General features: G+C 36.1%; 1 protein-coding gene across 1 annotated transcript in view; it reads left to right on the forward strand.

Moving 5' to 3' along the window:
- The window catches only part of PDE7A (phosphodiesterase 7A), a 43,866-nt gene that overhangs the window by 3,127 nt on the left and 25,619 nt on the right, over positions 1 to 15,120 (forward strand). The window contains exons 2-3 of the mRNA XM_009285370.2: positions 4,415 to 4,475; positions 12,041 to 12,124. Coding sequence (XP_009283645.1) covers positions 4,415 to 4,475; positions 12,041 to 12,124 — 145 coding nt within the window. The remainder of the gene's footprint in view (positions 1 to 4,414; positions 4,476 to 12,040; positions 12,125 to 15,120) is intronic.

Raw genomic sequence — 15,120 nt, forward strand, 5'->3', positions numbered from 1 at the left:
GGGGGGAGTGAGCGAGCGGCTGTGTGGTGCTCAGTTGCCAGCTGGGGTTAAACCACGACAGACCAGCAATTGTTTCGCTTGACAGTCTGAAAGCTGGCTAGCTGGCGCTTGCCAAAATGAAGTGCTCGACTGTAATGCTGGTGCTCTGCTCTGAACTGGATCGGGAAGGCTTTGTGATAAAACTGATACATTAATGGAAACATTTCTGTTTGGCACAAACAGCAGCAGGTGCTCTGTTTCCAAGTGTTACGTGTATATGCTGTACTCCCTAGCATCACTGAAGCGGTTTCCCTTTGAAGATATATCTGTGTGCTATTTTGGCATGTCGTTCCCGTTGCATGGCCTTTAATAACTTCCTATACTCTTTGAAAAGATTTTCAGAAAGATCTGACTTGAATCTATCTTTTGGCAGATACTCCCTTCACCTATTTTTGTGAAGTTCCTTGTATTGTTGTTGTTATTCAAGGATTAATGGATCTTCCACTTTAGTTTGAACTTCTTCCATTCACTTTCCATAAAGATGTGACAAAAGAGAGGAGAAATGAAAGCTTTTCTTACTGTATTGCCCTTTGGAAGAATAAATGACCCTCTAATATGAAACTGAAATTTAAGGTGAGGTTTTCAAAGTGGAAGTCCAGTGTAAACAATCCTTCCCAGTCACGTTTCTGACATGTCTTCGCTGCTGAGGCAAAACAGCACACCCAGTTCAGATGGCTGTACTCATGTCTGGAAAAGAGCGGAGTGGTTAAGAACCTCACCTAATCATTTGAGGAATTTGTTGAATCACTTGGAGTCCAGCAGATATTCCCACCAGACCAAGTTGTCCTTGTGCTTGAAAAGGGAACCTGCCTAAACACATGAGGACTGTCTTCAGTTTGAGCACTAGTAATTCTGTCTGCCTGTTGGAATGATGCTTATTTGTTTGAGACTTGTACAGAGGGTCAAGGAGTTCAATATGCTTTACAGTTGTTAACAGGTACAAAGCTTCAGGTAGATGAAAGAGGTGGCAGAGATCTAGAAATAAAATTTTACGCTAAATGAGTTAACAATATTAACAATAACGTGATATTTTGAAGTGCCGTAAGTCAAGCTCTGTCTGTGAAATTTTTAGCAAAGGTTTCTGTAGGCTGATACAGTGAACGCTACAGTCATCTCGACTGTGTAAGGAAGGTAAATTTTTAGTGTAAGTATAGTCTTGATGTCTTGGTGTAGGCTACAGAGAGTGGGCCTTCTTTGATTAGCAGTGAGGGAGGAGGCATTTGTGGCAGTCACTGAGGGTAGAATCCTGGTGGTTAAATTGTTTGAACCGTTGAGTGCTTTACAGGAACTTTAGTTCTTCTAGATGTATTTGCCTTTCCACTTACAAATTCGCTGCACGTGACAGTTCACATCTCAGTAGAAGCTGATGTATTAAATCCGGTCTTTGTTTGCTGGATTTAAAAAGTGGAATCTGGGCAGAGTATCTTAAAGAACCACAGGCAGGGTGGATCGAATTACTTGTCTTTTTGCCTTTTTTTTTTCTTTTCTTTCTAGAGTGGTGTAGGGGGGTAGTATAACTAATATGCTGACAGTATTATTTGAAGTGGGAAAATAGGTGATATACCTCAACCTGGGGTACATAGTCTGTTACCTATTCAGAGCGTGAGCTAACACAAAGCAATCCATGGCTGAGTGAGCGTAATATTTAATTTACCTACCTACCACACATTGCTAAAAACCTCTATCATTAGCTCCCTCCTCTGACTGTCCACCACAGTGCTCCTAACTATCTGTACCTCGCTTATTTGCCTGATCTAACGGTATGAGGTCTGACCACTCATCACCCACCCTGTATCTGTCCCTTGGTGGAGCTTGCTAATAAGTGTTTTCCTCTTACCTATTTTATTTAACAAATTTTAATGAATGAAGTATGTTTAGGACCTCTACCCTTTTAGCAAAATTAGCTGAATGGTCCTACTGCTTTTGAAGTATTAATAAGGTTTACACAATAAATTGTCTCTTTTTCCTTAGGAAACCAAATTTTAAAAGGATTTGATTGTTCAAAGATTCCTATGAGATCTTTGAGAGTCCTTGCAGAACGAAATCACTTGTTTATATATGCTATTAGTTTATGTTTTTAAAAATGTGCTTTGTGTTTGATATCATACATGGATGTACTACTTTAACTAGCAAATGATATTTTAGCTTTTAGAGAGCAAGTAATATTTTTAGAATCAACATATCAAAAGGATTTATTTTTCAGTAAATTCTTGCATATTGTTTTCCTTCTCAGAGACTAATGCTCCATTTGGGCATGGTTCTTCTAGCTGCATGTGTGCTTAGCTTTCTCCTGTATTAGATTACAGAACTGTACTGGACATGTCCAGAAATCTGTGATAGACAGGTGCAAATTGCAAGTTAGCACTAAATTACATCACTGATTGTGCCTAGTCAGTGATACGAAATGTTCCAGGCTACTGAAAATATATTCAGCTGAGTTTTGCTAAAATTCAAAGGTAGGTTGTATGAAGAAATTTGAAAATGTTAGTGGGAAATCAGCATCATTTTCTGGCTGATGAGATGATTGCTGCCTATCCCATCAGGACAGGCACATTGCTGTGAGAAATGCTGTACAAACGTATTTCAAGGGAAGGATTATTTGCATGGTTTATGATCTTCCAAGAAAATACAGAATAAAAGCTAAGACAACATAAAAGTGCTGTACAGGGAGTTCCTCCTTGTAGTCTTTACAACAGCTACTATAATTGGACCCCATTTGGAGCTAGGTCTTTGGTCATTTCTGTAATTAAATATTAAGCTTGCCTTTAGAAAAACTTTTCTGACTTCAAGTATAAGGTTTTTTCTTGTTTTAACATTAAGAATATTAAAAAAATGAAGTGTAACTTCTGGGTTTGGAGTCAACACATCAGTTGTACAAATCATGCTGATAGAGGTTATTAATCTCTAGTCTTTCTTTGTGTGCATTCAATTTGCTCTATAGATAGATATTTGTAAGTAACTTTGCCTTTTTTCCCCCCTTCCAAGTAATTTGTTTCTTTATCTCTTTTTCTTTCTTTTAGAATTCTTCTCAATGTCCAACATCTATTTTTCTGTCCTGTTCCCTAACATCGTTTGGTTTCCCATCTTTTGAACTTGTGCATTTTCAGGCTGTTGTGTGTCCCTGGTGTAGTGTTGTTCCTGCTACACAGAGGAAAAAATGGGTGACTGCGTTCACCTCCAGGCTGGCTTTTATCTGAAGTTCTCAAAGGGGTATGATAACCTTTTGTGGCACCCAGGACTTCACTGTCCTCAGTGTAAATAAGAAGTGTGGTGGACATGGAAAGGTCATAGGAATTTTTAATGTGCACACACACACAAAATCTTATTTCTTTAAAAAACAATTGTTGTGAACCGGCAAAATTGAAGTCGGGTTGTGAAGGTGATTCTCTGATCCTAGGGTTAAGAAATAACATTAATGAAGGCCCTAGGAAGTGGCAGGAGATGGTGAAAGTACAGTAAAGGCAAGGTGTGAGGCTGGGTGCTAGGTTGTACCAAGCTTTGAAGACAACATGATGCCAGTGTTGTGTAACTATGAGAACATTCCCCCAGTTTTTAGCTGGGGGGGGACCAGTTCACCACACTTGTAGGAGACTTCCTGAATTATAACTATTATCGCATTAGCTGAATAAGTATGGAACATACATATTTTTTGTAGGTAAGAAATACAGCCTATATGGGAGTATTTCAGTGTCATGCACAGATAGCTTGATGACTCTTTTAGACTTTTATCATCAAATGTGAAATACCACTTGCTTATTTTCTTTAAAATACCTTTATGTATTACATCCTGCCTCAGTGGTACCTCGATTTGCCTGTAGAAGGTACTGGGTAGAATGAAAGTAGCATGTGGCAGCCAAGTCCTGCCCTTGCAGAATATAGGTTGAATTCCTAGGACTGCAGTAATGGTGTCGTTTGAGTTCTTTTACTTCTTTTAAAACTACTTTTAGCTTTGCAAGGTGGAAATACCCATAGGTAAAAGTAAATAAACAAATAAACCAGGAACTGCAAGTATTTAAGAATTACATTCTAGAAGGCTATGAGGAACACTTTTTTTTGTCTGCGTAATCTTGTTCTCTGTATTTTTTTTATTGTGAGGAATGATTGAGGAGCATCAGGAAAGAAATTTAGGGGGGATATTTTTTTCCACGCTCTGGTCCTGTTTTTCATAATCTCTTCACTACCAATTCCTGTCCTTCCTTTGTCCCCTCCTAAAACAAAATCAGTATATATATATATTTGAAAGATGTATGTTCAAATTTCCAAAATTAATTTTGAGAGTTAAATTGGAAATGGACAACTGATACTTTATTTTCATTTCAGTTTGAAAGTGATTCAGTTCTAACTTGCATAAAATATACCTTTTTTTCTTTTGCAGAGACGTGGAGCAATCTCCTATGACAGCTCTGATCAGACTGCGTTGTACATTCGTATGCTAGGTAAGCATAGCAGTTTCTATATTGCAGAGTTCTAACGTTTATGATTGATTTAAAATAATTATTTTTTTATATTTGAGTATTGAATTCTTAAACTTATGATTCCCTTTCTCCTGGATAATATTCTGGTTAGATTCTTTAGAAGAGTTTGGGTTCTTTTGTGTTGACTTGGGTTTTTTGGTTGTTTGCCTTTTTTCTTTTTTTTCCTAGTTAACCGTTGTGTCTGTTTTACTCCTATATTAAAAAAAAAAAAGTTCTTATAATTAATGTAATGTGTTTGGTAGAAGTTAAGTTTTCCAGGTGACTCATGATTGATCTTTATTTCTGTGATGGAATTTATCACCTCTGCGTGGTATCCTTCTGGTTAAAACTGTAGCTTAGAGAACATTTGTGTGAGAGTTACCACACACTTCTAAAAACTTCAATACTGCGTCTCTGAAATGTTCAAGGTGTTCTTAAAATAATTGTATGATTTTAAACAATACTTCTCTTATTAATCCTAGAAGATGACTTGAGAAGTGAAAGGACACATGACAGGGCCAGTAGTTTAGTCAACTTACTGAAGAATGTTTCCAGAGTAGCAACTAAATAAAGGGTAAAGCCGAATTAAAATGAAAGAAGAGTATTGGGAGGGGCAAGCACCTGGGGGAGACCTTCTGTGGTAGTGAGTGCATGGAGGGAGTTGAGGTCAGTCATTGAGGGGAGAAAGATGCAAAGCTCTTGCAGATCTGGCTGCCGGATTCAGTACTTCCCGCACCTCTTCTGGAGGCTGCCAGTGGTGCAGATGGCATGGGGACTGTGTATATACGCTGAGTCTGTTTCACTGCAAAATTATGCCACTTAATTTAAGCCATCTTGAGCTATGATTTTGTGTTGAAATGGACTATGAATGCTTGCATGATGTCTCGAATGGCTCAATGAACATCAACAGCTAGTGATTATAAATTCTTAACTGGCTCCAACTAAATCAGCCAGAACATGTCTTTTTATGCCCTGAGTCTTTTCAATTTAGTTGGGTATTGTACATATGAAAGTCCCCAGAAATTCATAACTGTGTTGTCTATGAATTTAAAGTCGTAAGCTATATGCATGTGTACACATGTGTGTATATATATGAATTTATAGTCACAACCTACGTATGTAGGCATACGTGTGCGTATGTATATATAAATCCAATTTTGACTTAGCATCTTTGCATTTTTGTTTTTCAATTATTTTGATTTTTTAAGTTTGTGAAGTTGTTAATACTATAGCACTGACTGTCTACAGAAGGATTTTTGATAAGAGAATGTAATTACTTTGGAGATTTAAGAGGAGGAGGACAGAAGATGCTGGCTTCTAAATGTTTATTGAAAAAGCTGCTGGTTTTTTTGTTGGAAATAGGTTTCTTTTATTTTCAAAAGTTTAAAATAACTTTTTCATTTTTAATCATCCTTCTTGCAGGATGAACACTAGAATTCTTCAAAATGGGATTTTTCTGCTCTAGTCATAAGAATAAGAAAGTAAATTCAGGCCTAAGGTAGTTTTGTTTCCTTCATTTTGTGATACTTTTTTTTTAAAAGCTAAATTTATTTTGTGCTGTAATTAGAAAATACAAATTTTTTTCTGCTTCAGAATCCTACAAATTGAGTACTTTCAATTCCACAACAGGGGAAATATGTATTAATTTATTTTAAAAAGGCACTGATATACTTGAATTAAAGTTACTGTAAGTATATGTGTGTTTATCTTTTTAAAATTAATCTGCTAGTGATAGAAACTCAGCTTGTAAGAAAATAATTCTTAATTTCTGGGGAGAATAGTCTGATTTCTTTTGCTACTTTGGAAGTTTAACTGTACCATGAAGTAGTTAGGCCCATCATTTCTGCAGAAGGGTTTGTGGTAATGCTCAAGAAATCTAGAGGAAAGCAAAGCATGACCTCCTGGGGTTCTTGGTATATAGACCTGAACTGAGGGAAAAATCTCACTTGTTTTGCAGTCTTTCTTTGACTATTCTCATAGGCGGAACTGGAATATATTCAGAACGTGATGTTAAGTAAATTAAATTTTCACTTGTTCTCTCACTGGAATTAATTACTGGACTATGTGATTGGTGCTTGTTACAAATAGCATAACTCTTGCTGGCATTTGTTGCTTTTCAATGATGCTAGCTATCCAGAGGCAGTAAGTCTTTTAAAGTATTGACCTCTTCTAACTTTGGCTGGGGGGAGGAGGGTACCAACAAGCAAACAAATATTGTTCATTGGATGTTTGAATCAGTATGTTAAATTTTTATTACTTTCTCACTTGTTGGTGATCGCTTTGTTTTCCCGAATGTTACGTACACTATACTGTACAAGTTAGCAACTATTTATAGATTTATTACTGTTGTATTTGTAAATGGACTGTAAAAAAGACCAGCCTGAAAGCTGAACAGTTGGACACATCGGTATGTAGAAACATTCATATCGGAGTAGATTCAAGAATGAATATATTCTGTTAGAATTTTTTGCAAGAAATGTGAAGTGTTGCATTGCCCATACAGTATTGTGAAGGTTTTGGTTTTTTTATTTATCTTAGTACACTTTAGCAGAGTAAGCTGTGAGGAATCCTCAGCTGTAACTCAATGGGAAGTTAGGCACAGTCATGAGACGTTTTGCCTTTTACTTGGTTGGTTATTATTCCAAACAGACTGTATCTACTAATAAAATGTACCTCGATAAGGTGCTTATTTTAGCAGACCAAAAATATAAAGCTAATGGTATCTAGGACACCTCCCTCTGCCTCTGTTTAGTTGTGCTGGCTGTAGAGTTGCTTCCTTTTTATGTTTTCAGGGTGTTCCAATGGGAATCTAATGCAAATTCATTTGCACCAAGTAAATAGAAATTCCTGTGGTATGGCAGTGTTTCCAGGTTCAATTTAAAAGATCAAATTTTAGGGGCACACAAAATAAACAACTGTCTTCATCAGTATTGATATAAACAAACAGCATTGAGTCTAATGACTCATCTGTCATACCCCATTCCCAAAATATACACTGAGCCACTCCCGAGTGGCTTATTTACTATTTTTAAAATATAGATACAGATGCGGCATTGTAGAATTTTTCTTTTAAGACCTTGGAAGGGCTAATATATCTGCATCACCTCAGTCAGCTACTTCTCTCAGCAGCTATGAGGAATTCTCAAAATTTCTTGTAAGTGCTTCTGTGTAATCTTGATACTTTATTGATTTTTCTCTTCTTTGCTCTTCTGGTTTCTTGTTGTTTTATATTGCCTGCAAGTTTTGCTACTGTGCATGGGGTAGAAAGAGTGGGGCGCTGACTGCTTGCATCGGTGAGCATGCACCTCTCAACTAAAACTGGAGGATTTTACCCTCCTTTAGAGGTCTTGATCACTTCAAATAGGAAATAGTGGAGGCCAGCTACTGTGTAATGCAGGTGCACGCTCTTCTCCGGTAGCGGTTGTTATGTTGTATTCCTTTTGCTTTAATTCCGGAATATTCGGCTGACCTGTCATCTGTTTCTCCAACAAATTTAATAGGAACTTTAATCTGTGAAGCTAGTAATTCTTTCTGGAAATCCTGCTCTCCACAACTTCATGGCTTTGGCTTGGGTGGTTTACCTTGAGGTGGCTGTCGTAATTTCTGCTCCCAGCTGTCCTCCGTGATCTCTGAGATTTCTGCCCCTGCTCCAGAAGGCCTCAGCTCCCCAAGCAGCTGCTGCATTGTTACTGTGCCACACTGGAGTGTTAGGGTAGCACGAAGTATGTGCTGTGTAACCCTAATGCCCAGGGATGTCAGCTATGGCATTTCAGCTGCCTCGTAAGTATCAGAGCTGTCCTTGCGGTGTGAGCAGGAATCTGAGAGGGGTGGGAACTAAATGATCTGTCTCAAGGTAAGTTTTGTTACAGCCCTGATTCCTTTTCAGCTTTCAGTTGTAGCTGCAAACCTCCCTCTTACATTCCTTCTTCCACTATTTATTCAGTCTTCAATTGAGTTTCTGCCTGTATGGCCTTTGTCTTAAAAAATGCAAGCAATCCTGGTCACGTAGAACTATTCTGGAAAAAAATCTGTTGGCTGAGTATTTAACTAGATATTTTGTCATGTTTGTGCACAAAATCAGATTTTGAAAGGAAGGCTTCACGTTTTTTAAATCTTTCTCTTGATTCTTTGGATTTACAGAAACTCTCAAAGAGGGAAAAAAATTGTTCCTGGAAGTCCACTGTCATTAAGATGCTGAACGTTAAGGTGTTCCCCTTAGGAAACAGGAGTCTTTTCAGAGTGGCTAAAGAAGAGACACTTAAGATAAAAATTGTCAGCTTGCTACCACTTCCGCCCCCCCTCCCCCGCAAGGGAATTTACCTATAAGCAAATGGTGCGATCCGATGGTTTCAAAAGGTTTTGTAACCACTTTGATATTTTTTTAAAAGGCCTAAATAAATGAAAACTATTCATAAGTTCTTTTGTTTTAGGTGTTGAATTTTAATTATCTTTCAGCTACCATAATAACGATTGGCTCTGAGGTTGGACTTCTGTTGCTGTTTGAAGGAATTATGTAACAGTGTCTTTTTGTCTGATAAAAGTAATCTTAAATCTGAAATGTCTTGTGCCTTTTTTTAAGTTACCTATGATAATAAACATGTGTCTTCCTTAAAATTAAATTCTGTATCATTTCAGAGTCATAGGGTTACAAAAACTTGTGCAGGATTTCCCGAGCAAATCGATGCGAGTATGTTATGTTGTGTGCAAGCACAATGAAGTGGGTGCATTTGGGATCTACTGATCTTTGCAGGTCAGATTAACTGGACAATGAATGCATAACGATGGTCCAGTATTTCTGGATGTTTTGGGACTAACTATACATATGCAGTAGAAATTAATTTCACTGTGCTAATAGCACATCATTTCATAATGTGCTAATGTGCAGCCAGTTTAATGCTATTCCTTTTTATGCTTCTATATACATAGAAACTTCAGACGGACGTATGGTATCTTCAAATTCCACTCGTACCAATTTTTTCCAAGCACATTTATTGTCTGAAATCTTGAAAAGTAGTTCTGTACAATGATAATGGAGACAGCTCTTCTGCCTTTTTGGCTCAACAGGAATTTCTACTTTGTTTACTGTGATAAATTCCAGTCCTGTAGAAGTGTTCCCCCCCCCCATCATCCACTGTGAGATCTGGATTCTTAACAAAATACCCTCTGCTTCTACCATGATCAAGGTAAACTATTTAATGAAAATATTTTGCTTTCCTTACTGGGAATTTCTCATTTCATATATACGCAAGTAAATACCCTCATTTTACCTTTATGCTATTGCAATTGCCTTTTTAATAGTTTGCCATGTGCATTTTTAGTATATCATTTCTTCTCTTGGCTAACTATTCCTGTAAATAGACATTTTAATAATTCCTTTTAAAAGCAGTATAGTTAGTTGCACTTCTGCATTTCACTTGTAGACAATTTTTCTTGTTTTCCTACTCAAAATCCACAACATTGTGGGCATTTGAAGGGTTACAGGGATATTCTATCTATGCTGTTAGACTAGGTACTAGTAAATAAAAAAGAACAAAGCAGAGAGAAATTTTCTGGATATCTGCTTGTTTTGTTATTTGCAGAATTCCATGTTAGTCTTGAGGTATTTTTCTGTGAACTTTTCCTATTCTTGACACTTTGAACAAGTAATATTGTTCACCAAAACCTAGTAGTACACTGACTGAAACTATTTGCTAATTCACGTTATGGTTGGTAAATTCTGAAAGCTAAGACTGCCTTGAAAACTAAATAAAATTCAGAAAAGTTGTATCACCTTTTCCGTAAAAAATTAGCTCAACTAAAAAAACCTTTTATTTTTCTTTTAATTCAGCTGGTGAACTCATTCACATAGCTGTAGCTATGACTGATTTCCCAGATAAATGAGTGAAAGGTAATAAAAGTTGCATTTTCCTCCGTGTAAACTGATATTTTCATACACAGCTACTAATGCATTTGCTTCCTCTTTTCCAAAATTTCCTCCCTTTTTCCTTTTTATTAATTTATTTTGTAAATAAAGTTCACCAGTTGCTTGTGCCTAACAGAAGAGTTCTACAATTTGCTGCCTCTGTATTGCCTGGAACAAGACAAGCCTCTTGCACTCTGCTCAGATGAATGCTTGAAACCTTTATAAGTAATATATTGTCAGTGGTCTGAAAAATAATATTTACAGGAAGTAATTGGGTTACTTTCCCTTGCAGCTCTGTTAAGGTTTTCAGTTTCAAAAAAACAAAAGGAGTAATAACTGAAAACCACATGTATTTGGTATGTTTTTACTGATATGTAAACTTTAGACTCATTATTTGGGGAGCCCTGGGCCTACTTATCTTTTTGTGGTCCTTCCAGCATGCCTCACGAGGTAACAGTCATGTGAAGTGTGTCGCTATAGATATGTCAGTGTTTATAGATACGTATCTCTAGAAAGATACCTGTTCAGTATTAAAAGTATATTACTGAAGTTTTAGTAGCTTTAGCTATTTTCTGACAAGTTGTGCCTGCTTCGGCATTACAAATTAGTAGGTTGGAGAAGAAAAGGAAAAAACACTCTCAAGATGTCATCAGTTGCTGGAAATTAAATAGCTATATTTTTATTTTGTTCTTATAAAATCAGTCTGAGTTCCTGGTGTTAAATACTTAGTTTTGATTCATGTGAAAATCACTGTGTTTGAGGAGAGGAGAATATGACACTAGAAGGATTTTCATAATTGGAAACCAGAACATTTTCACATCTTAGATTTCACTTTTGTGTTAAGTTTTGAGGAGGGAAACACTATTGCATTTGATCCTCAAAGGTTTGCCCAAATTTGTAATTGCTAAAGGATTTTAAGTGAAAGCTTTTAATCCAGCTGAACTACTTCCATTAATGCATACAAATACCTAACGAAAGAATACTGATCAGCTTTCAGTTGGTAAAATGCATAAGTAGAAATCAACTAGCATGCTAAAAGATTCAGGTTGAAGCTAATTGCAGTGCAAAACAGTCTGATAAAATTTTAATACTGAGTTTTGGTATTTTAATAGGCTCTTGTGTAATATTCAAACAGCTGAGCACAAGTAAGTAAATGCTAGTGGGAAATTATTCTATTATGTAATATAAAACCATGTTGTAACTAGCTTATTTGCTAAAAGCTACCATTTCTAGAAGCTGAATCTTTTTTGTATTATACAAAATGTTATCGTTTTATGTGTGTTACTGAGGAACAAATCAACTTTTAATGTTCTTGTTTCCTGTCATATTAAGGTGCATTTTTACCATACTGGTGTAGCAAGCTGTTCCTAATTTCATCTGAATGCTTATCACATGCTTCTGGCAACGTATGTTTAGGCAGGAGAGATTTTGACAAGAAAGCATGCAATTGCATGTTTAACAAGTCTTCAAACTTTGTTTTGAATTTCACCTTTTAAAAAAAAAAAAAAGCGTTGAAGTAGGCCTATTGTTTGAATAACCCTCCTCCATTAAGTACATGAATCTTTACCCCTCCAGGCTATGTTCATTTGCATTTTATCTCTGCCACTCTTCCACACTTTTATTTCACTCTTGACCCTGTTTCTAGGAGATGTACGAGTAAGAAGTCGGGCAGGATTTGAAACAGAGAGAAGAGGTTCTCATCCATACATTGATTTCCGTATTTTTCACTGTAAGTATTTAAAAGCAGATAAATGACAAATAAACAAAGGCTTCCATTAATTTTACCTACTGAGCCTCTAAAAATAAAGTTAGCAGCTTATATAGCAAGACCATTTTTTTATACTTAAGAAAATCTTTCATGCTACTTCATTACCAAAAATAGAAGAGGAAAATCTTCACTGCTAAATTTTTGTTTTTAAAAATATAGTTTAAACTCATTGAATTTAGACCTGAATCCCTATGGAAATGGAGACTATCTTATATACAGCTACTGATGTGTGTGCTGAGTTCTTACTTGGCAGACACAATCAGTTGAGAAGAATACTTTCCTGCTTTTATAAAGCAGCAGAAGGGCCTGGTCCAGGATGATGTTTGAAGAGAATTACAGTAGATGTCAGTATTCTTGACCTTATCATAATCAATTAACATTACATTTACTCAAACATGTAGCTAGGACTTAAAATTTTTTGGACATAGACAAATCTTAAATAAAGATTAAAGTGTTATAAGAAAAGAGCAGAGTAAATTTTTTTTACATGTTTTAGGAAAAATTTTTTCTCAAAAGTGTTACAAGAAGAATATTTTTGGATAATTTAACTTTTTTATCTACATCTATATTGTTATAACTAAATATGTCAGTAGTTGTTGTAATATAAAAGCTTCAATAACCACCAAACCAATATGCAGCAAAAGTGCAGAGGATTTAAGTCTTAATTAAATTATGCCAATAATATTAATACATTAAGTGTCATAAAGTATCAAAAGTGTTACAAGAAGAATATTTTTGGATAATTTAACTTTTTTATCTACATCTATATTGTTATAACTAAATATGTCAGTAGTTGTTGTAATATAAAAGCTTCAATAACCACCAAACCAATATGCAGCAAAAGTGCAGAGGATTTAAGTCTTAATTAAATTATGCCAATAATATTAATACATTAAGTGTCATAAAGTATCTCTACCAACATTGTATCAGCACAATTCCAAGTATTCTGAATGCAATGGAGAGATTTAGAAAAACTTATTTAATGGTAACAAGTGTGGTTGTTGTAATTACCTTATTAATAAAAATGAGTGGCAGAAACTGGTCTAATTAATACTCTGATCTTAACTGAAGTTACTCTTTTTAAAAGTAGACCACTACTTAAATTTAAAACTCTTAAACACTTAGTTTCATTCAAAAGTTAGTTTCATAAAATAGGTGAGAAAACAAAGTTTGAAGAGTATGCTATATTGATTTTTTTCAATAAAGAGGATATGAATTCCGTCTCAAGTCCTGATAATTCTGTTGAGTATAATAAAAATTCTCTGTAGAAATAGCATGCAATTTATGAATTACATAACTATGTCTTTTTTTGTGTGTGTATATATATGTGGCATTTCATGCTGATACGGGAAAATACTAGCAGAAGTATTAAAAGAACTACCTGTTAAAAGGCAGTCACGTATGATATTATCACTGCTGTCAAATTAACTGTATTTTCTATGGTACTCATCACGCTGTTTCTTAACATCCTGATGATTGTGCATCAGGCACATCATGACTAATCAGGAAAAGGATTTTCACACCCTTTCTTCTTGCCCCTACTTGTTCAGGCAGAGACACCAACTTCTAGCAACATCAACTGTGGTGTCCGATGACAGCAAAGAATGTTGCTAGGAGGCCCAAAAAATTCTTTGGCTGTAACTTCCCTCTCGAGTCAGCTGCTGTGGCAGTTTTCAGAGTTGCCATCTTATAGCCAGATTTTTTTGCACTTCAGGATTGTGGCCTGTTGCAGCGTTCCTCTTTGACTTCAGACTCCTCCTACTTTGTGGAGTTTCTTTCAAAGTCAGTAAGGAATTCAGCCCCATCTCTCACCATATCACTAGATTATCTATTTATTTACAGAATTTTTTTTTCATCAGTAAAATGTTTTCTTTTTCTCTGCAATGCAAGTTGAGTCATGATCAGTGTTTCCTTAATTGTTTTAAGCAAAAGAGTTTTAGTATCATACTGTCAGACTGTGGGTAGAGAGAAGTTATGGGAATCAGATTTGACCTCATTTTTAGGATATCCTCCCCGCCCTCCCCCGGTAACTCCAGAAGGATTTTTCCACATAGAGCTACATGGCTGAACATATGAACAGTAGACAGCATGTGAGAGGAGCCAGCCGGCTTTTCTTTGCTTGGGGCAAAAACTGCACTGAAAAGGGTCTCTTCTGCTGCTGAAGTAGACTAAACCATCTGAATGTTGGCTTTTTTTTTTGCCCCCCACAGCTGCATACTGAACATCAGTAATGCATGGATATGCTTCCTTCATGGTGTTTGTAAAGTTTCACTGTAACTTTCTTCTGCTATCCACTAACTTTACTCTGTGGTTCTAAATATTTTGCAGTGATCATTGTTTGCCTGTTTTGCAGATGACTTATACACTGGCTATCGTTCACAGTGCTGAAGCATTATTGCCACTTTATTTTGCTTAGCTAACTTCTGTTGTTTAGCATTATTTTCTTTTTCTGTCAATGATGTTTTGTGAAGAAGTTGAACGTCTTTCAGGAAGTCCAGCTAATCTGCTGACCAGCTCTCTTTTTCCAATATTTTATTAATAGGCTCTTAACCCAGTATTTTATTGGTAGGTTTGAAGAATACTGAAGTTTAAATGCATTACTCTATTTTCAGGATGCTACTGGGGTTTTTTGTTGGTTTTTTTTTGTTAGTTTTTTTAATAATCATTTCTGTTTCATAATATTATTTTTACTTGCAAATTTGTCGTGGTTTAACCTCAGCTGGCAACTGAGCCACCACACAGCTGCTTGCTCACTCTCCCTGCCCCCTGCCCCCGGTGGGATGGGGGAGAGAATCAGAAGAGTAAAAGTGAGAAAACTCGTGGGTTGAGATAAGAACAGTTTAATAGTTGAAATAAAATAGTAATAATAATAACAAGAATAATAAAAGAATATACAAAGCAAGTGATGCACAGTGCAATTGCTCACCACCTGCTGACTGATGCCCAGCCAGTCCCTG

The sequence above is a fragment of the Aptenodytes forsteri genome, unplaced genomic scaffold (assembly GCF_000699145.1).
Source record: "Aptenodytes forsteri isolate BGI_AS27 unplaced genomic scaffold, ASM69914v1 Scaffold396, whole genome shotgun sequence".
NCBI lineage: Eukaryota > Metazoa > Chordata > Aves > Sphenisciformes > Spheniscidae > Aptenodytes > Aptenodytes forsteri.